This window comes from Chinchilla lanigera, unplaced genomic scaffold, assembly GCF_000276665.1.
Source record: "Chinchilla lanigera isolate Chin_1 unplaced genomic scaffold, ChiLan1.0 scaffold00146, whole genome shotgun sequence".
Lineage (NCBI taxonomy): Eukaryota > Metazoa > Chordata > Mammalia > Rodentia > Chinchillidae > Chinchilla > Chinchilla lanigera.
This window is the reverse complement of record NW_004955547.1, coordinates 477396-504551: the sequence shown is the minus strand read 5'-3', so window position 1 is coordinate 504551 and position 27156 is coordinate 477396. Positions and strand designations below refer to the sequence as shown.

Genomic DNA, 27156 nt, shown 5'->3' with positions numbered 1-27156 from the left:
ATACACACACGCACACACATATACACACACATACATACACATACACACACTGTTTTGAGACAGGGTCTCACTAAGTTGTCCCAGCTGGCCTCAAACTCACAATGCTCATACCTCAGTCTCAGAAGTAGCTGGGATTTGGGATTACAAGGCACTCTGCCATTTTTTTTTTTTTTTAATTTAAAAAAATGTTTTTGTCTTTTGTGAGACAGGGTTTCACTATGGAGTTCAGGCTGGGTTTAAGCTTACTTTGTAGCCCAGGCTGGCTCAAACTCGCAATGATCCTCCTGCCTCAGCCTCCCGAGTGCTGGGATTACAGGCCTGTGCCACCACTCCCAGGTTTTTTCTTTCTCTGCTCTTTTAAAAGTGACACCAGTCTCACAGGATCTCAACCTCCAACCCTCTAGCCCTTCTGACTTCCCTTCCACCCCTTCCCAAGTCCTGTCAATTCTGCCCTAAGCTGTCTGCTTTCACCGTTTTTCTGCCCTGGAATCACTTGGACCATTTGTTAGATACCTGAGCCTAAGTGCTGTATGAACCCTAACTCCCTTACCTCTCACAGCCTTTGGTGTACAGATGAGGAAACTGAACCACAGAAGAGTTAAGCACCTTGTCCCAGGCCAGGACGGGGGGCCAGGTAGGCTGCTCTAGAGCCTGGACTCTGAGCCTCTTGTCACAGGAGCTACCAGAAAGTCTGCAGGCTTCTCCCCTACACTTTCAGCCTCTCCTTTCAACTCCTCCCACATGCTGCTCACAGAGGAAAACTTCTCCTTCCTTATTTAAGAAGAGGCTATTAAAAATTATGACGACTGTTTCGTGTCAGGTCAAGAAACCTTCAAAACTTTCCCTACTTCCTAATATCATGCAAATAGAATAAGGGCCATCTCCAAGCTGGGGGTTCAAGGATGGGACGCCACAACCTCCCAGTTCTTCTGGAGAATCCTTCACCACTCTCAGCTCATTCCTCTAGCTATCTCCACACCCCCAGTACTGCCCACCCCCTCCCTGCCCAGTGAAGGGCGGGCAGAGCCTGAGTGAACCGACCTCCTTGAAGAAAGGCTGTGCTTTGATTCCCTGGGAACCAGCAAAGCTCCTGCCAGAGTGTGCCGCAGAGACAGCAGGACAAGCATGACGAATGAATGATCGCCTGAGTAACTGTGGAATCAAGCTGCTTGATAAGAGTGCAAACTAATTGTTCCATTAAACAACACTTGTGGAACTTAAGGCTAACACTTAACAGGTAACACCAACAGCTCCTCGTGTGTTGGCCACTGTGTAACGTACTTTACATATATTACCATGCAATCCTCACTATAAGCCTTTGGAGTTGGTGTTATCACCACCCTCCATCGTACGGATGACAGAACTGAGGCTTTGCGAAGGGAACTCACTTGTCAAACAGCTTTCAAGCAGGGAAGGTAGGATCTGCCTCTGTGGCCCGGAGTTGACCACTCCAGACTACCTGTCTCCAAATGCTGGAGGAATGTTGCATCCTACGCCAGCTTGTTGGTGTTACTTGCACTGACCATGTCAACGTGTCTGAGGAATATAAGGATTTGTATGATGTACGTTACTTGGGTAAGCATTTAACCTGCTAGATCTGTGCCAGGATCTAGTGCAGAAGCCTTCAGCTAGGAAAGGAGCAGTCAAGAGCTCTGGGTGGCTGCAGCCGAGTGAATGGGGAGAGGAAGAGCAGGTGGAATTCACAAACACGAAAATGTCGAAGCCTACATGAAGTCAGCTTCGCGTAATGCCACATGTCTGGGAATATTAATAGCTACAATTTATTGAGTGTGTTCCACATGCCTGGCACCGTGCTCAGTGCTGCCAGCACAAAAACTGCTACCAACAGGATCCTTAGAGTCTGATGTGGAAACAAACATTCCACAGTGCCATGTAACAGGTGCCACATCAGGGTGCTCCGACACTATAGGACGGGGGCATCTAACCTCGACTCAGGCAAGCAAGGAGGCTTCCTGGAGGAGCTGGTACTTGAACCATCAAGCAGGTACAAGAAAACACCTTGGGATCCTAGATGTGGAGAGAGGACAGGCAGCCATGGCACAGCCTGGGAACAGTCTGAGCAGTGCTAGGGCGGGAGACAGCTCCTGGAGGAAGGGCTTGGCACGCTGGGACTGAGAGCACATCGGGACAGAGCGGCCCAGGCTTAAACGCGCCTGCGGGAAATGGGTTATGGAATCGGGGATGAGAGGCAGGAAGAGTGGGAAACAGATTTCCGTAACTTCCCTGCTCCTTCACTGCCTGGCTTTCTCACGGGTCTTCAGGTGGCTCCACCTGGGAGACGACACACAAGTAGAAAGTGGACACACACACTGCACGAGCATGGCCCAGGTCTTGGCTTTTCATTCTGCTCTAGGAGGCGCAGACCCTTGTTTTTAGCCTGCACTCTAAGGCCTCGCTCTGGGGCAGCCCTAGACGCAGTGGGACAGTCTTCAGTTAATAATACCAACTCATGCACTGGCAGCACTTCCTTGTCTTCAAGATGCTTTTGTCAGTATAACCTGTGTGATTTACAGCCAACCTGGGAGGGCTGAGCTCTATCCTTAGCCTCTTTACCATAAGAGATGCTACAGCTCAGAGAGGTTAAGGCACTTGCCAAGGTCACACAGCCAGTAGATTAAACTGGGACTGGAGCCCAGTTGTGAGATGGCAAACTTCACAGAGACACTGCAGCAGCTGCAGAAACTGGGGTTTGGTGATGGCTGGGTCCCAAGGACATTGCTGGGGGGCAGGGTGGGCTGGGCTCTGGAAGGGGCTGGATGGAAATGGGGTGATGGAGGCTGAGTGGGGACAGCAGCTATGGAGAGGCCTTGAGAGGGAGCTAGGTGTGTCTCCAGAAAGACCCGGAGTCTCTCTGAGTTAAATGTCCCTACAGGGTTTCTAAAAATGGAAGTTGTATCTTCCCAATCATGGCTCTGTGAGACAAGGGAGGAAGGGACTTAATGCTCCCATTTCACAGGCGAGAAAAGCCAAGGTAAGGGGACCTGGCTACCTGGTTTGCCCAAGACTCATAGGAACTTAGGGTCTCAGGGCCCTGTTAGAAGCCGCCAGGCAGACAAGATTCCCTGGGCTTTCCCACTCTGCCGAGAAGGATGAAATAGAGGCGAAGACAGGAGTGTTAGGGTTGGAAACAGAAATGAAGGCCGCATTCAAACGTGGAGGGGACGGAGGCAGAGATGGTGACGAGATGGGGCCCCGACACCCAGCTCTGGTTACCGGCGGCGGCAGCAGCATCAGCATCAGCTGGTCGGGTGTCAGGGAGTCCCCGTGCCTCCTCCCTCCCCCGCGGACCCGTCCACTTGAGCTGCTCCGCAGCACCTTGCTGCCCTATCCCTGGGGAGGGGTGAAGGTAACCGGGGAGCGGGAGAGGAGGAGGAGCGCGCGCGCCTCCTCCCTGGGCCTGCGAATCCGCAGCCTGCGCTGCGCCTCCTCCGGGCGGCCCCCGCCGGCGCCCCCTCCTCCCCCCGCGCGCGGATGGTACGCTCCGGTCCGCCCGGCCCGGCTGCAGTGGATGTTGCTAGAGCCCAAGCGGAGGAAGGAAGAGACGCAGGCAGGCTGCGGTGACCCGAGCGGCCGGCCCTGCGAGAGGGACCTCTTCTCCGAGAGACCGGCATCATGACCCAAGGAAAGGTACCAGCATCTCCCCCGCCTGCGCCATCCCGCATCCTCCGGGCTCCCTCTTTCTCTCTGGACCACTCCAAGCATCCCCCAGGCTCTGTGGTCCTTGCTGAAGTCGCAGGATCAGAACCTCCCTCAGCCCTAGATTCTCCTCCCCTCCCGTCTCCCTTCCGCCCACGCCTTGGCATCACAAGGCTCTTCCCAGGTGCTCAGACCCTCAGAAGGACCCAGTCTGGGCGTGCAGTGCGACTGTATGTGTGTGCGTATGTGTGAGCCAGGGCGCGCCTTGATACCTATGGTCTCCCCCCAGTGACAGACCCAACCGCTTTCCGGCGTCCCGCACACCCACCACCTGAGTACCACCCCATCCCAGATCCCTGTCATTATTCAACATCTGGATATCTGGATACATTTCCTATGGTTGGGAGTTACTATGGCAACCATGCTTCAGGATGCTCAGATTTTTTGTTTTGGGTTTTGACCAGGCAGGGAACTGGATGAAAACATATTCTCTTTTTTTCCAGTTTTAGGCCTAAATTGAAAGGAGGGGGCTGGGCAGAGACTTGGCTGGCCCAACAAGGTTATGTAACATCAACAGCCTGTGGAATTATACAACCACTAAGGCCCAGAGCAAAGAAGGAGGGTCTTCTGGCCCTCTTTTGAGAATGTTAAGGATTGGGCAGAGGAACAGGAGAAGACCCTCCCACACAGCCCTCTCTTCCCTCTGAAACTGGTCTCAGAGCCAGTAACATCCCTGCCGGGCCCCTAGACCCTCCTCTCCCTGTTTTTAAGCTCTTTGGGTCTCAAAATGATGTCATTGGGTGATATCACTTCCTGCCATTGGCCAAAAATCACTTGGAAATGCCGGATACGTCTGGGGCCAGGTAGGCCCCAGAAGGCTCTGGAAGCCTTTATGGGAGGGTTGGGGCTGAGGTGAGTTTTCCTCTGGTCTGTGTTAAAGAAGGGGGTCTAGGAGAGGAAGGAACCCATTCCTACAAGCTTGCGCTCCCTGTCCCTTCCCTGAGAAGGCCTGGGAGTGTTGAATAAGTGCAAATGAATAGCCGCTGTACCACACCGCCGTCCTGTCCCATGAGCCTCCCCTTCCTCACCTCACCCACACCCCACCAGGTGGTGCACCTGCCCCTGCTGCTGTCCTGGGGTGAACATGCTCCCCTGCCGTGTTGGCCCCTCCTCCCCAGGCACCCACAGGCTCTCTGGGGGATAGACAAGGCTCTAGTGCAGTGGTCCGTGGGCCTGGTAGGAACCAGAAGTCTGCGGTGCCCTGGAGAGCCCAAGCCAGACTCCCTGCACGGGAGTCCTGCAGCCTCCCTCAGCGGCAGCTTTGACAGGGGCATTTTGGAGCCAGACCTAAGTGCCGCTTTCCGCGTCTGTCCTGCTGTTGTCTCCACATCCACAGCCCCCGCCATGCTCCTCTGCCCACCTCTGGCTTCACCCTCCTGCCGAAGGTGTGCGTGTGCAGGCAGGGTAGGGTGTCTCTGAGTATAACCAGGCCCCTCAACCTACATCGCCCTCTGCATGCAGTTCCCTCATCTGTTAAACACAGAAAGGGACAAAACTGGGTGCCTTCTGAGGTCCCTTCAGCGGCGGCATTTTACGATGTTGTCTCAGTTTGGGGGAGGGGATGAAGTTTCTATAGGTCAGGGCCACAACGGACTCTTAGAGGGGGGCCTCCTGCCTGCCCTCCATCCTGCAGTCCCTTTCCTCTTTTCCCTGTTTGTCATCTCCTCCTCTTTTCTGTTACCCATCTGTCCCCATCCTTGTCCCTGATGCCCCAGTGGGACCCAAATGTGGCCCTATGACTTCAGATGAGTCACTACTTCTCTTTGATCTTCAATTCCCTCATTTATTTATTTATTTGTTTGTTTGTTTTTTGAGGCAGGGTTTCACTGTGTAGTTCAGGCTGATTTTGAACTCATGGCAATCCTCCTGCCTCAGTCTCCCAAGTGCTGGGATTACAGGTGTGCACCACCATGCCCAGCAATTCCCTCATTTTAAAACAGGGATCACAAGCCTACTAGCCAGGCCATTCTTTGGACTCCAGGGAGAGAGTGGGACCATCGTGATCCACGCCTTTCCACATAGTCAGTGCTCACCAATGGGGGGCACTGCTAAGAATCATCTCCTTCCTCAGTTCTTATCTCAGTTTCACTGTGTGGCCCTGGCCAGCCTGAAGCTCAGTTCTGGCTTCAATAAAATACGGAGATTTTTGTTTGTTTTTGTTGGTTTTACTTTTTGTTTTGCTTACTGGGAATTGAACCCAGGGCCTTTGCCTCAAGCTACATCTCCAGCCTTTTTTATTTTGAAACTCAGTAAGTCACTGATCCCCCAGATTGGGCTCAAACTTTCAATCTTCCTGCATCAGCCTCCCCTGAGTGCTGAGATTACAAGTGTGCCTCAGCATGCCCAGCTTTTGTTTTGTTTTTTGAGATAGTTCTCACTTTGTAGCCCAGGCTGGCCTAAACTTGGGATCCTCCTGCCTCAGCCTCCTGAATGCTTGGCTTTTAAGCATTTATAATCATGCCCAACTTGGAATAGGGACATTCTTGTCCACACTGCTGCTTTTCCTATGTAAAAACACACCCAGGAAGGTTCCAGGAATTGAGGGGCTGGCCAGGAGGGGTTGAAGAAAGAAGTCTCTCTTTCCCCGGTGACCATCTCTCTCTCTCTCTCTCTCTCTCTCTCTCTCTCTCTCTCTCTCTCTCTCTTTCTGCCTCTATTCCACAGCTCTCCGTGGCTAACAAGGCCCCTGGGACCGAGGGGCAGCAGCAGGCAAATGCTGAGAAGAAGGAGACTGCAGCGGTGCCCTCGGCCCCACCCTCTTATGAGGAAGCCACCTCGGGAGAGGGGTTAAAGGCAGGACCCTTCCCCCCCGTCCCCACGGCTGTGCCTCTCCACCCCAGCTGGGCCTATGTGGACCCCAGTAAGTCTCTCAGCTCCGGGGGGCTGGGCATCAAGGAGAGCAGGTGAAACACCTCAGTAGGAGGAAGCTACCCGGTACGAGCCCTGCGGCCTGTGTAGTTGTAGCGTGGAGCTGTGTGGCTAAAAGCTTAGGACTTGGAGGATGGTTCTGAGTTTAAATCAAAGATGACTCCATAGGAGATGTCTTCAGTCCAGGTGCTTTCAGATAGGGAAGAAAGAATTTTCTTTTTAAGTCACTGGGGTTGGACAAGCAGAGGCAACAGTTGGGGGACAAAAACCAAGATCCAGTCTAGCTAGAAAGGCCCTCCTGGAAGCGGGAGATGCAGAGGCTCGGGAGAGATCAGAGTGGTCAGAAAAGGGCAGGGTGAGGCTGCAGCTGGCTGTAACCTTGGCTGGCCCCGGGCCCTGGGGGTGGGGACGCAGCTTTCACACACTGCACATTGTACTACTCTGAAGCCACAGCAGGGACAGGTCCCTGTGGAGGCCCCAGGGATGTTGGGGGCTAGGGATCTGGGGACCTGCCTTACCACTCACTCTGCTTGTCCCCTGCCTTTTCCCAGCCTCTGTTGTGGGGAGGAGGGCATGATGTGGGAGAGGTGTGTGGGGACCACCCTTGGCGTCTGTTGTCTGTCGCTGGTAGCCAGGCAGAGCACGCAGGCAGGGAGTTCGTGGGTAGATGCCAGTTCTTACCATCAAGGAGCCAGCCAGCGGGAGACCCACTCCTGGGCAGACCAGCCTGTGGAGGCTTTGCTTTAGGGTTAGGAACCAAAGCATCCCCGAGGCTATAAGAACCGGCCCCTCTTAGTTGGATATGGTGGTGCATGACTATCATCCCAGCACTCAGGAGGCTGAGTTGGGAGGAGTTCAAGGCCAGCCTAGCCTACAGAGAGACCTTGTCTCAAACAAACAAAACAAAACAAAAAAGCAGGTCCCCTCTTAAATTCTGCTCCCTCAGCAGTCCCTCCCCTCCTCCACTCTGCCCCTGCCTACAGAATTCTAGAAGGGATTCCGGGGACAATGGCCCAGACGTAGCCCCTGTTCACAGGGAGCAGTCAGGATGGTCCACACCTCCCACTACAAATCCTCTCGGCCTCAGCCTAAAGCCTGGAACACGCAGTCCCGTGTAACCTACTGGAAAGTTCCTGCAGGTCTGGTGTTTGTGGAAACCTTTCTCCCTTGCTGTGGTGTGAACGATGGGGTTGGCAGGGAATTAGGCAGAAGTTAGGAAGCAAAGGATAGAGTGCAAGTGTCTCCAGGACCCAGGACCCTTCTCCTTTCTCACATATCCATTGCTAGAATGGGCTGCTTTACTTCAAGGAATGTTTTTCCAAGGAATTGTTGAGGCAGGAAGACCCCTCCTTTTAGTCAGCATGTGACAGACATAAGTGCGTGCCAGGCAGTGTCTGGCTCCGAGCTCATTTTAGGGGCTTCAGAGACCCTCCCGGGATCTCTGCCCTCCCAGGGCTGACTGTGGACAGTGAGTGGACATCTACCACACAGTGATACAGGTACTGTGTTGGAGGCCCGGGCAGCTCACCTAACACCAGCCAGGCAGGGAAGGCTTTCTGGAGGGAGGGACGCCCACACTGAGTCCTGAAGGACGCCATGAGTTAGCCTGGTGAAGGGGCAGAGAAACGAGGGTTCAAGGCTGAAAGAATAGGATGTTCAAGGACCCAGGACAAGAGAGCGCATGGCTGGAAAAAATGCACACAGGCTGAGAACAGTAGGAGGGGGGAATGCGCAGGGCGCTTAGAGGACTCCGCTCATGGGGCTTTCAGGAGCGGATGGCCATGGGGAGCCATAGAAGAGCTCAAAGCATGGCAGGGTGGTTGGCTTTGAAGACCAAAACAGAGGCTGTTGATGGGGGTGGTTGTGGAGGCCTGGTGGGGAGAGTGGGGTGGAACAGAGTGGATACAGCTGAGGACTTGGGAATGGCCCTGACAAAGGGCACAAGAGTTGTGCCCTTAGTTACTTTTCTCTCATTGCTGGGACAAAATACCCGACACCCAAAACTAAGGAAGGAAAGGTTTATTTAGCTCACAGGTTGTGGAGGTTTCAGTCCATAATGAGCTGGCTCCAAGGCAGGCTGGCATGGCCCAGGGGCAACACTTAAAGGTGGCAGAAGACAGCAAAAGCAACAAAGGCAAAAGTGGGGGAGCAAGCCTCTTCTCCTCCCTTATACGGTGAGCAGGCCATACCTGCCCTCGGACAGGTGCAGCACTCACACCATCTTGGTTCCTCCTCCTGCACAGGCTCAGGATGTTTACAAAGTGAGGACCCTGGGCCCCTGCTGAGTCACTTAGTTAAACTTCCAAACGTCTCAAAAGTTCACACAGTGAACAGCATCCTAGAGTGGTCAGGGCGTGTCCTCTACACCCCAGGATGTAGAACTGCTGAGTTTCTGAGTTAAGCTTCGAGATGCCTCAAGTTGACACAAGGTATCAACCACAGAGTAGTGTAGTCCCCACCAGGAACAGAGCACATAGGCTTTCATTTGTGTCTAATTTGGACCCTATAAAATGGGGATCCCAGTCTCATATCAGAAGGGGCTCAGAGAAGCCTGGTGTCTTGCTCAAGGTCACACCACTCCTTAGACCTGGAGGGTGGATGCACCTGTTTGTGGGATCTCTTTGTCCACGGTCTTCCAAAAACCTGAGTTCTGTAATCTTCACCCCCACCTCTACTTCTTGCCCTTGTGCTGGCTTTATTTCCCCTCCCAGGTCCTGCCTGGCCCTGGTTGCCAGCTCTAGCACTGCAGTCTGGCACATGCACCCAGTCTCCAGCTCCCACCCCAAGGGCCTCCACGTAAGCCAGGGTCAGGACCTTTGACTCGTGTGTACTAAGCGACCTAGAGAATGGCTGTCCTTTCCTCATCACCAACCACGAGGGAGCCAGAGTGTTCCAGGAGGGGGAGGGGACATAAGACGGAAGGCCACATTTGACCCCCAGAGCTCCAGCCAGGGTAGAGGGAAAAAAAAAAAAAAAAGACAGCTCATTCCCAGGACCCAGAGCAGGAAAAGCAAGAAGTGACGAGGAAGAGAGACCGAGGGGTGGTCTAGGGTATTTTGCAAAGGGGCTGGAGAGAAAGACTTCAGTGGGTCACAGAGCCAGCTTGACCAAAGGCAGCTCTGAGCAGGTGTCCTTGAGGCATATTTCCAGGCATGAGGAGCCCTCACAGCACCCACCTGCCCACACAGGCAGCAGTTCCGGCTATGACGGCGGTTTCCCCACCGGACACCATGAGCTTTTCACCACCTACAGTTGGGATGACCAGAAAGTTCGCCGGGTTTTCATCAGAAAGGTAATTGCCTCTCCCTGACTCTCCCGCAGTGAGAGCTCAGGGAAGAAGCCCTTGAAAAAGCCCTTGGTCCCGCCGCCGCTGGCAGAAGCTGTTATCCTCGTCTCGAGTGACCCTAGCTGATGGCTCCTATGGGGAAGTGTTTCACAGGTGTCACTGGGACCCCAGCGCCCTCTCCTCTGGGTACCATGTGCCTGCTCCTCCCATGGCTCTGGGGTCCCCCAGCTTTCCTTTCCACTTGTCCTGGGTTAGCTCCAGTGCCCTGTAAGGAGGGTGGAGCACCCAAGAAGCAGATCTGCAGATTTGAATGAGTTCCTGGGAGCTGGGGTCTCACTGAGCCTGCCTGGCCTCTCTTCCCAGGTCTATACCATCCTGCTCCTCCAGCTGCTGGTGACCTTGGGTGTTGTGGCTCTCTTTACCTTCTGGTGAGTTGGTGATACAGACTGGCACCTTCCCGGGGCAGCCATGGCCGGGTCCCCTGGAAAGATGGGTGGGGGAGCACCTCTCTTCGGGCTAGGGAAGAACCGTTAGACGTTAAAGTGCATGACGCAGCCCAGGCATAATGCTGGGCATGGTGGTGCACACCTGTAATCCCAGCACTCTGGAAGCTGAGCGTTCGAGTCCCCATCGAGGGCAGGGTGGACCTGGTGCCCTCTGGGCCTGCCAGGGTGTCTCAGACAGTCCTTGCTTTCCAGCTACCAGTTCTCCCCAGAGAACCCCAGGTCTCAGCCTGGGGCTGGAGCTAGGCCTCCGACCTGCAACCCTCCTCCCTCACACGTCCTGTGAACTGTGCTGGGCAGGTACAGATACTGAACCGGAAGCAGACTCCCAGGGTAAATTCTGACTCTCTGTCCCTCCCTTCTCTGCAGTGACCCCATGAAGGACTATGTCCAGGCCAACCCAGGCTGGTACTGGGCATCCTAGTGAGTATACCCCAGCCTTACATCCTTCCCAGAGGAAGGCCAGTGGCAGGCAGAGGGCATCTCTGTTCCGCTGACAGATCCAAGCCCAGGGCTTCTCCACACCCCGTGGGGACTGACCTCACGGACCCCCAGCCCTGCCTTGTTCTGCTGGCTTCAAGAGCAGGAGCCTTTCTAGCCTGTTGCAATCTGATGGGACGGATAGGAGGTGGGGGAGGTCCTGGCTCCTATAGAAACTGGGAGGGGTGGGATTGAGGCCACGGCTGGGGAGACCCCATGCCTTGGCCCTAAGGGAGAGGGGGCCGGAACACTTCATCCCACACTAATGAGAATGTTGCTACTCTCATTAGCACCATTGTTATTAATGCTTATGAAATTATTAATCATAATAGCCACCACTTAAAGAGTGCCTAATAAGGGCTGGGCATTATTCTTTGTGCTGCTTGTACAGTATTGCACTGGATCCCCAGATCTACTGGTATGATTACTTCACAAAACTAAGGCACTGAGAGCTTGAGTAATTTGCCCAAGATCACACAACTAGTCAGTGGAGCAACTGGGATTCAAACCCAGGGTTCAGGTTAAGGCTTGTGCTCCTAATCCCTCTGCTTGGCAGTCTCCTTTCAGCCGCAAGCCACTTGGCTCTCGCTGGTCCTATGCACTGTAAGGGCTAAGGCCGGCAGCTTGGGAGAAGAGGTTTGAGGTTGTAGGCAGGTGATTCAGATCCTCTGTCTGGGGAACTAAGGAGTAATTCTGGATAATTCCAGACCAGAGCCACCCTGGGGCTCAGAGATGAATTGCTCTTCCCATAGGCTCCCTTGGCACCCACTGCCAGCCCAGCCTTATACCAGCGCTCCTGGGGGCGTCAGCCTCTGCAGGGCAAGGGAGAGGGCAGCAAGCAAAGACGCAGCATTCAGGAGAGGGGAAGGTGTGAGCTCAGGCACAGGACATTCAGCCCACGGGGGTGCACCTCAAAGGATGGGCCGAGAGGACTGGGGACATCATGGCCAGCAGAGAACTGGCTTTGAACAAAAGTATACGCATGGGAAAACATGTGATCCACTTGGTGAACTAGGGAAGGGGCTGGCAGAGGGCTGCAAGGACATCTCAGAGCACAGATGCTCGAGGCCCTGACTGCCAGCTGAGGAGCGTGCACACCGCGCCTGTTCCGGGCAGGCTCCTAGACAGAGATCTGGTGGAGACAGGGACTCAGCCCAAAGCCTCTGTGGACCAACCCGAGCCCAGAGCACCGAGGGATGGGCCCGAGTTAGCACAAGCCAGCCAAAGTCTGGCAGTCGGGAGACTCATCCTGGCCCCTGGGGCTCGTTGAAGAAGCAGAGCTGCCTCTTCAAGCAGGGGTTCAGGGAAAGAGATGTGCACACCCAGGGCTTCTCCTAGGGCACGGGACAGAGGCCCTGTCTGCAGACCTAGCAGACAGGCATGTGTCTTGGGGAGCTGGGTGGCACTAGATGGTAAAGCTAATGAGGCCCCAGGGACTACCACCCTGGCCAGGCCACCTGGGGGGTTGGCATGGCTCCCATCGCGTCAGCACTGCCTGGTAGCCTTGAGCCCCCTGAGGGGGCAGGGATGGAGTCCATGGGCTCCTGCTTGGCCTTCTGTGTGAGGGTCTGTGGGATTCCATGCCCTGAGCAGATGGCTGCAGGGGGACAACCCAGAATCGGGCAGGGTACTCGCAGTTGGGTGTGTGCTGTGGGAGGCACGGACACTGGGAGAACTGGAGCAAGGAATGGGGTGCTCTGGGGCCACCTCCTCACCGGCTCCAGGTGGAAAACAGAGCAGGGGTTGTGCTGTGTGCTTTCAGGGTGGGTGCAGATGGAGAAAAGTCAGAATGAGGTGTGGATTGTGTGCTTTAGGATGCCGGCCTCTTCCTGCAGGAAGCCTGCCAAGGTTTTTCCCCTGTGGCCTCTTTGCTCCTCAGCTCTCCCCATCCTGCCTGAGTCTGTGCCCTCTGAGTTTGAGCAGGTCTCACCGCTTCCAAACACCAAACTCTCCCAGAGGGCTTCTGCCTGTCTCTTTTAGAACGGTAATAACAGCAATAAGAATAAAACTGCTTTTTTTCTATGCTTGCGGTACTGGGCTAGTCGCTTTACATATATTTTTCATTGGTCCTTTCAGCAACCCTTCCAACTGGGTACTATTATTATTATCCCCATTCTACAGATGAGGAAATTGAGACCGAGAGAAGTTGTTGTTTCCTGAGCAGCACAGCCAAGATACAACCCAGGTCCTTCTGGTGGCAAAAGCCCTGTGCTTTGCTGCCCATAGGTGTCATTTGGGTCCTGAGCAGGACCAGTTGAGGGAGGACCTTGGCTTTGGTAACTGACCTTCACCTGAGCCTTACTCCGTGCCCTGATGCCCTGAACAGGCCGTCCTAGGCCTTGGGGCTCCAGCTCTGAGGTGCAAATCCCTCGTTCTCTCACTCTCCTCTAACTCATTCTCTGTCCCTAAGATGCCAGCCTCCCCGCGCCCAGCTCCAGCTTTCTCAAGGTCCCAGCTGGCTTCCTGGCTCCCTGCGAGGGTTGTCGCCTTATTGTCTGATTGCTCCCACTGAGCCATGCTGTCTGCAGCACAGCTGCAGTGGGGGTGGGGGGTGTTGCAGGGTTGGAGGTGGGTTGTTCATCAACCAGCTTCTAATTACAATAATAGCAGCTCCCGTGGAGGAGGAGCCCGAACCCCACACCAAGCCCAGCCCTTGGTAACTGAGTGCATCGCCTGCATTCTCTCACCTGGCTTCGAGCAGCCCAATGGGTTGGTACCAGGATTCCTGTTTTACAAAGGAGGGAACCGAGACTTGGCTATTAAGTAACTCAAGCAAAATTACAGTGGTAGTGACAGCCCTGGGACACGAGTGCTGGCATCAGGCTCCAAAGGTGCACCATAGTGCCTGTGTCCTGGGTCCCTGTCTCTCTGACTTCCTCCTGATGCCTTGTCTTGAGGAGCTAGAGACCAGAGAGAAAATGAGGTGGGGCTCCTGCCCTCAGGAAGCTTCCCATCTGGTCAGGGTGACAGGACCCACATCACGTAGACACACAGAGAGGGCACATTATTATCATTGTTGTTCAGGTGACTGGCCAATGACTCAAGTGAGACCAAACGAGCAGACGCTGGCCTGTTTCTCAATTGAGCAGGACAGTTCTGCTGTCCTACAGGAGCAGAGCACTCAGCAGCTCTGGCTTCTAGTCCCAGATACCAGCAGAACTTCCAGTAGATCCACATTATTTGAGAACCACTGAGAACTGGAAAGGGAGCCAGGTGTGGTAGCTCACACCTGTTATCCCAGCATTTAGGAGGCTGAGGCAGGAGGATCCCCGTGAGTTCAAGACCATCTTAAACTGCGTATCAAAACCTTGTAAAATAAAACAACACAAAAACAACGAATTGGAAAGGGTTAACATAGAGATGTCCCAGTCATTGAATCCCATAAGCTTATGTCAACCCTTGCATTGCTTTTTGTTTGTTTGTTTGCTTTTTTGTTTTCATTTCATCCAGTAATATGAAAAGAGTATCTACCACGTACCAGGCATCAGGTTATGTGATAGGAATATAAAAGGAATAAGCTGTAGGCTGCCCCCTTACCCAGAAGCTACCTCTGGGTGGGAAGCTAGGCAAACTGGCCCACAGAGTAGGAATGCAGGCTCGAGTGAGATTTACCCGGGGTGCACTGAGGAAGCCGTCTGAAAGAGGGAGCCCCAGATGTCCTTGCCAGTTGGTTTTCCAGCAAGAGCCGCGTGTGGCAAGCAGGTTGGGAGGGTGCAGAGAGGACTGTGATGGGAAGGGCAGAGGGAGGGCAGAGTGTGGAGTGAGCAGGCTGCAGAGGAGGGAGGGTTGGACCAGGTTAGCATTGCCAGGCCTTTGGGAATTTTAGATGGGACAGTCCCATGATTGGATGTGGCTGTAGCCTGGGAGGTAGAAGGCAAGGTTGGAGGCAGGAGGACCGGATGGACTCTTGCTTCAGCCCAGCCAGAGAGAAGAGAATAGACGGGGCCAGACCTCCAGGGGTGGTGGCGGGAATGGAAGGAAGAGTGCAGCTTTGAGAGCTGCCCGAGTAGGAGGATAAACAGAGCCAGGTGATTAATCAGGCGTGGCAGGGAGGAAGTCAGTGATGCTGCCGAGACTGCTGGGAGGCTGACTGGGTGGATGCATGGTGGCCTGTGCAGCCAGGGATGCAGGAGAAGGGGCAGAAAGGATGCGGAGCGCAGCTCCACCCTGCTGAGTTTGACGTCTTTTTGCAGGGCCACATCTGCCCATAGGCAACTGGATGTTTCAGTCTGGGGTTGAGAAGGAAACCATAGAAAACGAGGTGTGGGTGTGAGTCCTGTGGGTAGATGAGCCCCTAGGGGGAGTGCGTAAGAACCAGGTGTAGTCAGAGACTTGCTGGTGTAGAAAGAAGGGGTGCCCAGGGAAGAAGGAGGGGATCCAAAAGTATGTCCTTGTGGAACCCAGGAAAAAACAGGAGTGATCAGATGTTGAAAAGTGAGTGTCATCCGGACTCAGTGAGGTCACCCTGGTGTGGGAAAGCCAGCTCTCCTTAAGTGGGGCTGACGCAGGGTTCCAGGGTTGCGGAGATGGAGAAGAGAGAACCGTGAATGGAGACTGTGTGTTCTCCAAGGTTGGTTTCGAGGGCAGAGAGAGTGGCCATAGCTAGACCTGGAGAAGACGTTGGATGAAGGTGGTGAATGGCTGAGGAGATTTCTGTGGGAGGAGTGCGGCCAGCGGGAAGGTGAAGGGGAGGTCACGAGGTGATCGAGGGCACGGGGGGATTGGCCTGGGTGGGGAGGAGAGATAGGGGAGTCCATAGCATTCTGTGAGGTTTGCAGGTGGCAGGCAAGGGAGCCCCATCTCATTGCCTCAGACCTTTCTGGGCCATACCAGGCAGATTGTGCTGCAGAGTGAGGCCTGGCAGGGGGGAAGTTTGGAGTTGCTGCCGTGCCGAGGGCAGGTGAGAGGATGGAGGAAGAGGGAGGAAGGGGGGCAGTGCCATGATGAAGGCCCACTGGGCTTTGAAACTCCTGCCTTGGTGGAGGCACTGCCCTCACCACTGCATCTCCAGGTCTCAGCCTTCCTCTCCCACTGCTCGGACGGGCCTCTGCCTCCCCTGGTCCCCAGAAAATGCTCAGAGCTCAAGCATTGTCTCAGAACTGTCCCGAGAACCCTACTGCCTCCCACTGGGCGTGGCCGCCTGATCCAGAAACTCACTCCCGGTGTCACTTCCTGCTTGTACAGCACAGCCACAGGCCTCGCAGGCCGAGCTTACACCCTGTGGGACAGATGAACAGTAACTGAGGAGATCGGTACAGGCAGTGATGGGGCTGACAGGCAGTACGGCTTAGTGGTTACAGGTGAGCTCCCTGGAGCCAGAACTCCTGGGTTCTCATCCTGTTTCTACAGCTTAGATCCTGATGAACACACAGGCATGACCTTGTGCCTCAGTGGAAAAGTAGAGTGTATGTCATGGAGATGTGAGGACTGGGCCGGGGATAGAGCGCAGTGGCATAAGCGCCTGTCTGGCAAGCACAAGGTCCTGAGTTCGATTGAAAAGATATGAGGGCTACTATGTGTAAAGCATGTTTAAAACTCTGCTGAGCACATACCATAGAAAATACTGTAGGTGAGCTTTTCAAATATCAGTCATGACTGGGAGCCAGTTTGGGTGGGCTGCTCAAGAACAGCTGCCCCAAGGCCCCCAAGACTCAATAGTGCCAGAAGCAGACTCGACTGATCCCCCTTTCTGTCTTCTGGATTTGGTTAACTGCCCTGGCCCTTGCGAGGCTCTAGGATGACCATGGCCTTCTCCCCACCACCCAGCCTTCGTGGCACCTGTGGGCAGTGGTGGCAGAGAGTGGGAAGAGCAGGACACTGGGTAGGGGACCCCAGGCGGGCTTCGCTGACTTACCCGTTCTCCTGTCTCTCACAGTGCTGTGTTCTTTGCCACCTACCTGACCCTGGCTTGCTGTTCTGGACCCAGGTATGATTAAGGGCTTGAGTATAAGCAGGACCTTGAAAGTCCTGGCTCCAGCCCTGCCTGCTTCCCGTGTGCTCTGCACCCCTGAGAAGTAGCCATCCCTTTGTCAAGCAGGCCTGTCCCTCCCCCACCACCTTGGCACCTCTGAAGTAGGCAAGGGCAGGCAGACAGATGGGGCGCATGGGGGTTTGGCTGAAGGAAGAGGCTCCTGGCAGCATGGAAGTGGGTGCAGAGGGCCCTTCCTGCAGTGGCGACTCCGCTCGGAACCCCTTGGTTTTCCTTACAGGAGGCACTTCCCCTGGAACCTGATCCTGCTGACCATCTTTGTAAGTGACTGGGACAGATGCTGAGCGGGCTGGAGGAAGGCTGAAGCAGGGGAATGTGGGTTGAGAACATCTGATGTGAGGTCCCCGGGGCGCAGGGGTGTTTTCACCCCCTCGCTCCACCAGGACGCTTCACCTTCCCTTTCCAAGAGGGCCGAGCTGCCTCCCTCTCCCCTGACTGTCTGTGCACTGTGCTTTTGTTCTGAGGAGGCTCGTGGGGGCATCCCAGAGCTACGGATAATGAAGGAGAGTACGTCTCTTCTGGTGGTGGTGATGGGGGCAGGGAACCAGAGCTGCCTAAGAGAGAGAGACAGCTGTCCCTAGGACCCACACACTGGCCTGGGAGACACTGCTTAGCCAGGCCTGCATCTGATCAGAAACCTGTGCAGGGGTGAAGCAGCCGCTGCGTGGAGGGCTATATGCCTGGAGTGGAGGTATACGCCTAGAACTCCCAAATGTAAGTTTTGGAGCATCCTCTTACTCTGCCTGTCTTTTTAGACCCTGTCCATGGCTTACCTCACTGGGATGCTGTCCAGGTAAAGGGAACAGGTGCATGGAGACAAGGGCCCCTGCGCAGGGACCAGCCATACTCCGAGGGGAGCTACCCCCAAACCCTGTCCTTCCCAGGAGCATTTGGATGGGGAGGTGGCTCAGGCAGCAGGACACTTTGGCCTAGAGCCCGCTTCCAGGGTGCTCACCTGGCCAGGGCTCCAGGACCTGGCCAGGTTGGTGGGGTGGGGGTGAGGAATGGGGGGAAGCAGGGTGACTGCTCTCAAGCTGCAGATTAGAAGGCCCCAGACTCATGATCCTTCAGTTACTAGTAAGCCACCTCCAGGTTCCAGCAGACATTCCCCCACCCCTTCTCCCACCTGTTCAGGACCCTTCTACCTAATAGTGAGCCTCAGCAGGCCTAGGAGACCAAGGGAAGGGCCAGAACCAAGAGAGGGCGGGTCCTGAGGAAGGAGACAGGTCAGAGCCAGAGGTCTCCAGATCCGGGCCTGGCAGAAGAGCTGGCTGCAGAGAGGCTGTGGGGGAGTGGGACCTGTGGGAGCTGACACTGCCCCTCCGCCCTCAGTTACTACAACACCACATCTGTGCTGCTGTGCCTGGGAATCACGGCCCTCGTCTGCCTCTCGGTCACGGTCTTCAGCTTCCAGACCAAGGTCAGCTCTGAGGCGTGTGGGCCGGGGAGGATGGTGGGGTGGGGCTCCCAGCTGGGGCCTGGGCTAAGCGGAGGCAAAGGGGTGAGTTGGATCAGGGCAGGACACCTGGGAGGTTGGGAGGGGAATACTTGGTTCTGGGGGTAAGCTTTTGACCCTGAACTTCTGCCTCAGGCAGTGCACTGCCTGGGGGCTCCATGCAGCCAGAGACAGTGCTGACGCCCTTCTCCTCCCGCAGTTTGACTTCACTTCCTGCCAAGGTGTGATCTTCGTGCTGCTCATGACCCTCTTCTTCAGCGGACTCATCCTAGCCATCCTCCTACCCTTCCAATACGTGAGTCTCCACTTGCAGGCTCCTGGTGGGGCAGGGGAGGCCCCTGTGGGGTGTTGTTCCCTCCTACACCTCCAGGGCAGGCCTAGGGCCAAAGCCCCACAGCCTGCCATCCTGTCCTGCCCCTCCTGGCCCCTGCCCTAGGCATCTTGGCAGGCCTATAAGCAAGCAAACAAGGAGGCTTTTCTTGGCAGGTCTGGGCACCAGCCCATCTCCTTGAGCCGCATCCGGCTTCACCTTTCCCATCATCCTGTGGAGGGTGGAGGGGAGCCTCAGGGAGGGGTGTGGAGCCGCCTGTGCCTGCCGGGAACCCACCAGGCCTAGAGGGGCCCTAAGGAAGGGTCTTCTGGGCTCCTGGGGGATCAGCCTAATCCAAAGAGGCAGCATCCAGCTGAGGCAGGGGGACCAGAGCAGACCCTCATGCCATAGAGCACCCCCCAACTGGAGCTCTACTCTCAGCAGTTCCAGGGTCGTCAGCCTGGCCTGGGGAATGTCGCCTGAGACTGTGCAGGTGCACAGGCCACTGCACGTGGGAGGGAGGATGGGGCATCCCAGGAGGGCCTGGAGGTTGGAATCCTGGGTCCCCAAGTGAAGAAGCCCCCAGCCGCCTTCGGCACCTGGTCCGCCATCGTGCCTCTTCTTCCTTGGGCTGGGACGTAGTCCTCACCGCCCCTCACCTACTTCCATCCTGCCCAGCCCCAGCCTCAGGACATTTGGCTTCCAGTCCAGGACACCAAGATTGGGTCTGGCATTTCCTTGGCTTTTCCTAGGATCCTGTTGACGAAGGGAGGGACCGGAGCTGGCCTTGTGTGTCTAGGATGGGGAGGGGGATAAACTTCAAAGAACCCTTTATTGACCTAGGTCTGGTTGACGGGATGCCTTTGTTTCCAGGAATCTTCTAAGTTTCCTGGGAGGGCCCCACTGAGGGCAGAGCTAGCATGGCACCTCCTGTGCACAGGCTTTCAAACGGCAGCTAGGTGCTCCTGAGATCTGGGGAGCAGGGGACAGGAGTACACTGTCTTGGCCTTGGCAGACAAGTCCATACACACCTGGCAGCTGGGCATGGTGGCACTCGCCTGTAATCCCAGCACTTGAGAGGCTGAGGTAGGAGGATTGTCATGAGTTCGAAGCCAGCCTGGGCTACATAGTGAGTTCAAGGCCAGCCTGGACTACAGAGCAAAACCCTGTCCTAAAAAGAAAAAAAGAAAAAACACCTGGCAGACCCTCCAACACCCCCCCACACACACATCCTGAGTTCAAGTCTTGACCTGCTATCATGGGGTCCCTTGTCCCTAGTGTAGAGCCACGGCTGAACAGCTAGGAGAAGGTCAGGGCCAGGATAGGATGAGTCATCCTCACTCAGCCTGAGCCTGGGGCTGTGCCTTGCAGGAAGAAGCTCCCTGCCTGTCATTCTGTGATCACCTGTGGGCCCCACCCCGTCGTCTTGAGTGCCCAGAGAATCAAGGACCCTCTCAGTCCTAGGGCTTCTTAGGGAGCCCTGGGGAGGACCATCCCACACCCTCCATTCTCTGGGCTGAACCTCCTCCCGGTGTCTCTGCTCACTACCCTCTGACGGTGCCTAAACCCATTGTTCCTCTGCCCCGCAGGTGCCCTGGCTCCACGCAGTCTACGCCGTGCTAGGAGCGGGTGTGTTTACATTGGTGAGTTTGGCTCAGCTTCTTGGGGGCCACCTCCTCAGCCTTGAGATCCTCTCCCTAACCCCTCCACCAACCCTGTCTCCCTCACCATCTTCTTCCCAAAAACCTTTTTGGAGTGCCTGGGGACATTCAGGGAATTCTGTCTGGTGTCAAAGACAGAACAGCTGACCTGAGCAGGGGCACAGGAAGGTGGTCCCAGCAGGATGAAGCTGTAGACAGAGGCAGAGCTGGAGATGGTCTGCACTGTGGTAGGTGTGGGGGCATGGAGGTGTCCTGCCATGGGAACCAAGTTAGTGTTGTTCTCCTAGAGCAATCTGGGAAGGCTTCTTAGCACTAGAGTGATTCCAAGAACCCTGTAAGAGAGAGGCATAGTGTGAATGAGCTTGTTTTTTGCTGTTCTCACCAAATTGAGTATTGTTGATGATGACGATGGCTATGCTAACAATTACAGTTAATATTTACGGAGCTCTTGCTTCCTCCCGCAAGCTTTCCATGTGCGCTTCATTCCCACCATACATTTGTAAGATAGGCTGTACTGTCACTAAGGGGAGATGAGGAAACGGAGGCTCGTAGATGTGAAATACGTGTCCGAAGTCATACGGCACTCTCAGAAGTTCAAGGGGCAGACTGAAACTCCTGGGGGTCTGGCTCGAGTCCCACTCAGGGGCAGAGGCTAGGTGGCAGGAGTGGGAAGCAGATGCCCAGGAGACGGCAGTGACTGGGGACAGGCATCAGCCAGAGCAATCTAACTCTGCTCAGATGGGCTCCAGACACCTGCATGAGAGTGCCCGAGGATCCGGCCAGGTGGGCAAGGTGGTGGAGATGTCTTCAGGGGAAGGCACCCAAAGTAAACAGCCATGACAGTGACGGCAGGAAACACTCTCCCTTACTAATTCCAGAGCAGCTAAGTGATGGGCCCAAGGCCTCCTGGCAAGATAATGACAAGTCAGCGAAGTGTGGGGTGCCAGTCTACTTGGGACATTCTCAGTTTTACCACTGAAAGTCCCACTTCTTGATGAACTCTAAAATCCCAAGTAAACGGAGGTGGTTGGTCACTGTAAGACACTCACTTCTCCTGAGTCCTGGACCGGTGTGCTTACCCCAGGCCCTCTCTTTTAAATAGAAGTATACTTGAAAAGGATTGGGTGGGAAATGGACTGCAAAGAAAGGAAGAAGAGGGGCAGCACATAGGAGAGCAAGCCTGGGTACAGCGTCCGGAGGCCTCAGAAGGCAGCCTTTGCCGGGCGTGGTGGTGCACGCCTGTAATCCCAGCACTCGGAGCCCGAGCCAGGAAGATCACTGTGGGTTCAAGCCCAGCCTGAACTACATAGCTAGTGAGACTGTCTCTTAAAAAAAAAAAAACAAACAAAAAAAAACGCTGCATTTGCCAAGGACTGGACAGGCAGAGTTGGAGGAGGGTGAGCATCCACGGAGGGCTGATAGGTGCGTACCTGGCATCACGTGGGTCAGGCCACACCCAAGTGTGGGAGCTGTGCAGGGAGGTTGTACAGAGGAGTAAGGCTGCGTGAATAGTAAGCCCTTAAATCTGTTCAATAATTCCTAACGTTGTTAGATTAATAAAAATAATCCCAGCCACCTGTTCCACCCGTTGCATTCTGCAAAACACTTTCACACCTACGGTATTACCTCACTAGATCTCATACCACAATCTGGTGAGAGAGGCAGAACTGAATTGTCTTCCTCCTCAGAAGCTCTGAGTGTTAAGGGGCTAGCGTGAGGTCTCACAGCTGGTAAGGGGCAGATCTAGCAGATCAAGAACCAGTGTCCTATGCCCAGCCTGGTGCCATCTCCAGTGCCCCTGTAGTCACCCTCAAAGAGGACAACTTCTGTTGGTTTGGGGCTGGGGAAGTCTCCCCAGAAATTTTTCCTCTCTCTCCTGCACCCTCAGTGTGGCCCCTCTACGGGGTTGGTCCCTTCAGCATGAAAATGCTATAATTTCTCCCACCTGAAGGAAAAAACTAACAAAACACTCTTGACTCACATTGCCCTCAAGCTCCTGCCCCGTTCTCTGCTCCTTATAGATAGCAAAATTCCTTAGAAGAGAATCTATACTCCTCATCCCCAAGCTTTCTTCTCCCTTTCCTCTCCCATTCCCTTAACTTTTTTTTTTTTTTCTGGTGGTACCGAGGATTAAACCCAGGGCTTCCTACATGGCGAAGCACATGCTCTGCCACTGAGCTACGCGCCCAGCCCACTCAACTCTCTTTAAAACGCTCTCATCCGGACCACCTGTGGCCTGCAGGCACTAAATCCATCAGTCATGTCTCAGCCAGCCCCCTGCCTGAAGTTGAGTATCATTTGATGCAGTTGTTCACCCCCCACCATTATTTTCTTCCCTCAGTGTCAGCACCCCACCCAGCCCTGCTCTTCTCCTGCTGCCCCTTTTCAAGGCCTGCCCTGGCTCCCTGAGTTCTCTTTCTGCTCTCTGTCTCACTAGGGAGCTCAAGCAGGCTCAGGGCTTTGAATACCATCCTTTATGCTGAAGGCTGTAAATTTTTATCTCCACCATGGACCTCCTGTCTTGAATCCCAGACTAGAATGTCTGACTGCCTAATCAAGTGTCCCCATTTGCAGTGACCCAGACTCCCCCAGATTAGCATGTGCAAAACCGACCTGCTGCTCCTTCCCTGGAGATCTGCTTTGCCCACAACCATCCCCGGCTTCCACTCACTCAGGTGCATCCTTGGCTCCCCTGCTTTTCTTCCATCCCCAGCACATCCCATGACCCCACCTCCTCTCCAGAACCTGGCCACTGCTGTCCACCCTCAGGCCCTCCTGGGGGCACAGCACCACCACCTCCTGCTGGGCGTGTGGCAATGGCCGCCTACAGCCTGCTCCACACAGCAGCTGGGGTGACGCAGGTCAGGTCATCCCCAGTGTGACCTCTGGAAGTCCCAGTCCCCTCCAGCCCGCCCTCCCCACTGGCCCCTGCTCCCCAAGCACAGGAGGCTCACTTTGCACCCCTCCCAGGGCTCCCAGCTCTGTCTCTTCCCTCAAGGCTTTGCCTGATTGCAACAGCGCTGTGCACCGGAGCTATTGCTCCTGTCCGCTTCCACAGACCTATTTCTCTCCATAGCACTCTCAACCTCTGACACACGACATATTTCTCTGATCTGTTATTATTGTTTTTCTCCCTGTAGCAGAATGTAAGTTCCTTGAGAACAGGGGGTTTTGTCTGGCACCTAGCACACAGTAGGAGGCACCTAGCACACAGTAGGCACCTGTAGCTTTGGGGGAATTAATGGATGTCTGAGAGGCGTAGCAAGGAGCAGGGCCAGGCCCCCCAAGGTGCTCAAATGTCATTGTCATGGGTTATGGAGTTGAGTGAGGTGCTGCCCCATCATCCCCTGTGAGTCACAGAGAGGAGGAGGAGGAACTGCTGTGCCCAATTATTCCATTAATGTCTCTTGAAATCAACACACCAGAAAGCCCTGACGGGATCACCCTGCGGGTTACATAAGCAGGGGTTGAGAAAGCACACAGGTAGGTGTGTCTAAACGAGGGTGAAGACGGTTCCCCGGGTCCCCCCACACTCACTGCACTTCTTCCTCCTAGTTTCAGGCGGACAGGGCCCCTCCGAGGCTGCCCCACAAGAACTGCGATCCCCGTGCTTTTCATTAACCCCGGCTCAGAAGCACGTTCTGGCCTCGAACCAACCCTGCTCCCACGGTTGCTGTAGCGAGCCTGTGGGATCTGTGGTCCCCTAGTGCCTTCCTAGCTTTTCCACCTGCTCCTCTCTCCTTTCCTAACTTTTGGGGGGGATTCTTGGCATAAGTGGGGCTCTCCCAGCCCTGTAGCTAAGCAAGAACTGTAGTCTACCCTCAGCACATCCTTGGCCCTTTTGCCGAGTCATCTAGAATATGCAACAAAGAGGTGAAGGGACATGTTAGAGGAGGCCCCTGACCCCAACAGGACCTTGTCTCCCAGGCTCCATCAGTCTGGGCTTTAGGGACTGGGAGAAGCCAAGGATTTTCTGGAACCTTGGCCTCCACCCTGGGAGATTCTGCCATCTTTGAAGGCAGGACCATCACGGAACTGGGCTGCAGTTTAGTTTTTTTTGTTTTTTTTTTTTGGTTTTTCTCCGGTACCGGGAACCGAACTCACGACCTTGCGCTTGCCAGGCAGGCGCTTTGCCGCTGAGCTAAATCCCCAGCCCTGGGCTGCAGTTTAGGAGGGGGAGCCAGCTTCTTCAGGCTCCAGTCCAGCCTTGAGGGACAGGCCCCTCTTAGGCTCTGCCCACACCCAGCCCTGGCACAGGTCAGGAAACCTTGAGTGTTCAGCCTCACCTGGGGCCCCCACTGAAGGCCAGCGCTCGAACTCCAGTAAGAAGTGGGTGAGTCCGCTGGAAGGCATTGGCCTCAGAGTGACCGCGTCCTCTCCCCCAGTGCCCTGTCTTTGGGTGCTTCTTTGTGGACACTCAGGGGCTGGGGTGAGTGGGAGGGCTTAGGGGCTGGAGCGGGAACTGATGGCGGGTGGGGCCAAGGGCCTGGCTCGCTGGTTTCCAGCAATGGCTGGGACACCAGTGTCCACGTGACTGGGAAAGTCCCTTCCTCCCAGAGTTAGAGCTTCTTTGGGGAAGCTAAGGCCTCTGAGCTACCCAAATCAGGAGTCCAAATCGGTAGGGTAGAAATTAGGCATCAGGATTCAGAAATCAGGTGTGGGTCTTCTGAGGTCTTCCCTCCCTGCCCAGCCCAGCCTGCCTGAGGACCTTGGGAACCACCAAGAGTTGATGATAAAATCACAATCACCTCGCCTTAATGAGAAGCCAAGTAGATAGACCAGAGGCCAGGAGACCAGGTAGGGGTCAGGGTCAAGGTGACAGGGTGAATGCGGGTGCTCAGGCCTAGGTGCTGCCTGTCTGATGGCTAACAGGAAGATTCGGTGTAAGAGCCCGGGTCTCCAGCGCCGGACGTTGACTCCCGATACTGTGTCAATGTGGGCAGCCTCAGTGTCTGCTGAGGCCCCGAGAGAACAGGTCCGGACACACACATGCATGCGCACGCACACACAGAGTGTTCACGGACACTGGATGAAATTCAACCTACCATCTCCCTGGTGGGAAAACAAAGGCCCAGACAGATTCTCGAGACCCAGAGAGGCCCTCTCAACCTCTGCCACCGCAGGTCCAGGCTTGGGCAGGGAGTTGCCTCTGTCCAGCCCCAACAATCTGTCTTCCTCAGTTCATGACCTCTTAAGACCCAACTCACAGCTTCTGGGAGGTGCCAGAAAAAAACACTCCAATTTCCCGCACCCCACCGCACCCTGCTCCTCACTCTGCTCTCTTCTAGTGGGCCGTGATGTACACCCCACCTTCTTCTCAATTAGGACACTTTGAAAAGTGAAAATGGTTGCACAAGTCCAAGACTGAGTTACACTTTCTGTTAGATTCGCCTGTTTCCTCCAGTTCAGAGGCTCTTTTGCTCAAGGGTTTACACGAGCCTGGAAGATCAGTGAGAATCTTCTATTCTGTCACCCACCTGCCTGAAAACAGCCCTGAGGCCTGCCCTGAACCTTCTGGAAGCTGAGTGGGGCTGAGAGGGTGTGTGCTGTGACGAACTCCCAGTGTCCCCACCCCCACCTCACCTCAGGGTCACCTCTCAAGGTGCTAATCCCGGAAACCAACGCCCTGCTCAAACCTAGATGGGCACAACACCTGGCACAGGAGGTTAGAGACACCCCCCCCCCCCGTCCCAAGGGTGGGGACCAAAGGAGGGGTGATTAGGAGGCCAGCAGCTCCCTTATGCCCAGGACCATTCCCCAAGGCAGAGTCAGGAAGAGATGCTTTGGGCAGGTGCAGGATGTGTGGGGTGGGAGGAAGCTCTCCAGCTGACCAGTGTACCCCACAGAATTACATCCAAGGCCTCACTGCTGCTTCCTACTGTGTGACCTTCGACAAGCTAATTGACCTCTCTGTGCTTCAGGTGCCTCTTTTTTTTTTTTTTTTTTTTTTTTTTTTTGGTACTGGGACTTGAACTCAAGACCTTGTGCTTGCCAGGCAGGTGCTTGTGTCACTGAGCTATATCCCCGGCCAGGGACCTCATCTTTATTTATTTTTTCATCTCTCCATGATCTATTGTTACACTTTAATGGTGAATTTAATTGAGCATTTATTACATATGATAAGAAATTACAAGTGCTTTGTATATTCTCTTTGTAACAACTTTGTGAGGTAGGCATGATGTTTTTGTTTTTGTTTTTTTGGTACCGGGAATCGAACCCAAGACCTTGCCCTTGCCAGGCAGGCGCTTATACCACTGAGCTACATCCTCAGCTCAGATGTGATGTTTTATTTTATTTTATTTTATTTTTTTGAACTAAAAAAAAAAAAGACTTTATTGAGGGCAAGAGGATGCAAATATAAAAATCAAAAGCTTATCAAGCATCTAGTTAACTTTCCATTTTCTGTTTGTCCAGTGAGAGCCGGATGTTATTTGTACATTTTGTAAGGGTCCCGATCTGCTCATGAAATCTTTATACAAGGGGAAACTTAGGGGCAGATTCCTTAAGGGGCCCTTTGGGAGAACTCTCATCAGGGCAGGAGTAAACACTCATGTCCACCTACTTCTTTGCTTTCTGCTTCATGTGAACTACAAAATAATCATTGTACGCAATGGTGAGGCCCGCAACTAGTGAGAAGAAGCTCTGGAAGCCCACTTTGCCATCTTGACACTGGTCCAGGTCCTTCATAATTTTGTCCGCAGCCAGAGGGTCTTTCTGATTTTCAAAAAATCCAGGGAACTCCTTCTCCATGAGTACTCTCAGGTCTTCCTTTGTTAGGTAGCATTTGTCCCCAGCAAATTTGTGAAACGTAAACATCATGGTTTCCATGGTGTGTTCCATTTGGGAGGGCATTTTGGTGAGATCTGTTGAAACCTGGGCGCGGAGG

General features: G+C 54.6%; 1 protein-coding gene and 1 pseudogene across 2 annotated transcripts in view; one reads left to right on the top strand and one right to left on the bottom strand.

Annotated features, from left to right (window-relative positions):
* The first annotated feature begins 3379 nt into the window (after window positions 1-3379).
* Faim2 (Fas apoptotic inhibitory molecule 2) overlaps window positions 3380-27156 on the top strand; it is a 33842-nt gene continuing 10065 nt past the window's right edge. Inside the window, exons 1-11 of one of the 2 annotated variants that reach the window (XM_005411853.2) lie at window positions 3380-3648; window positions 6382-6577; window positions 9774-9877; window positions 10235-10299; window positions 10744-10797; window positions 16730-16780; window positions 17064-17103; window positions 17599-17636; window positions 18176-18263; window positions 18499-18594; window positions 20199-20252. In XM_005411853.2, coding sequence (XP_005411910.1) covers window positions 3634-3648; window positions 6382-6577; window positions 9774-9877; window positions 10235-10299; window positions 10744-10797; window positions 16730-16780; window positions 17064-17103; window positions 17599-17636; window positions 18176-18263; window positions 18499-18594; window positions 20199-20252 — 801 coding nt within the window. In that variant the 5' untranslated portion in view covers window positions 3380-3633. Of the gene's footprint in view, window positions 3649-6381; window positions 6578-7582; window positions 7725-9773; window positions 9878-10234; window positions 10300-10743; window positions 10798-16729; window positions 16781-17063; window positions 17104-17598; window positions 17637-18175; window positions 18264-18498; window positions 18595-20198; window positions 20253-27156 lie in introns of those variants that run through there. The other variant, XM_013508499.1, reaches the window with a different exon arrangement.
* Window positions 26603-27150, bottom strand: LOC102008668 (annotated as a pseudogene).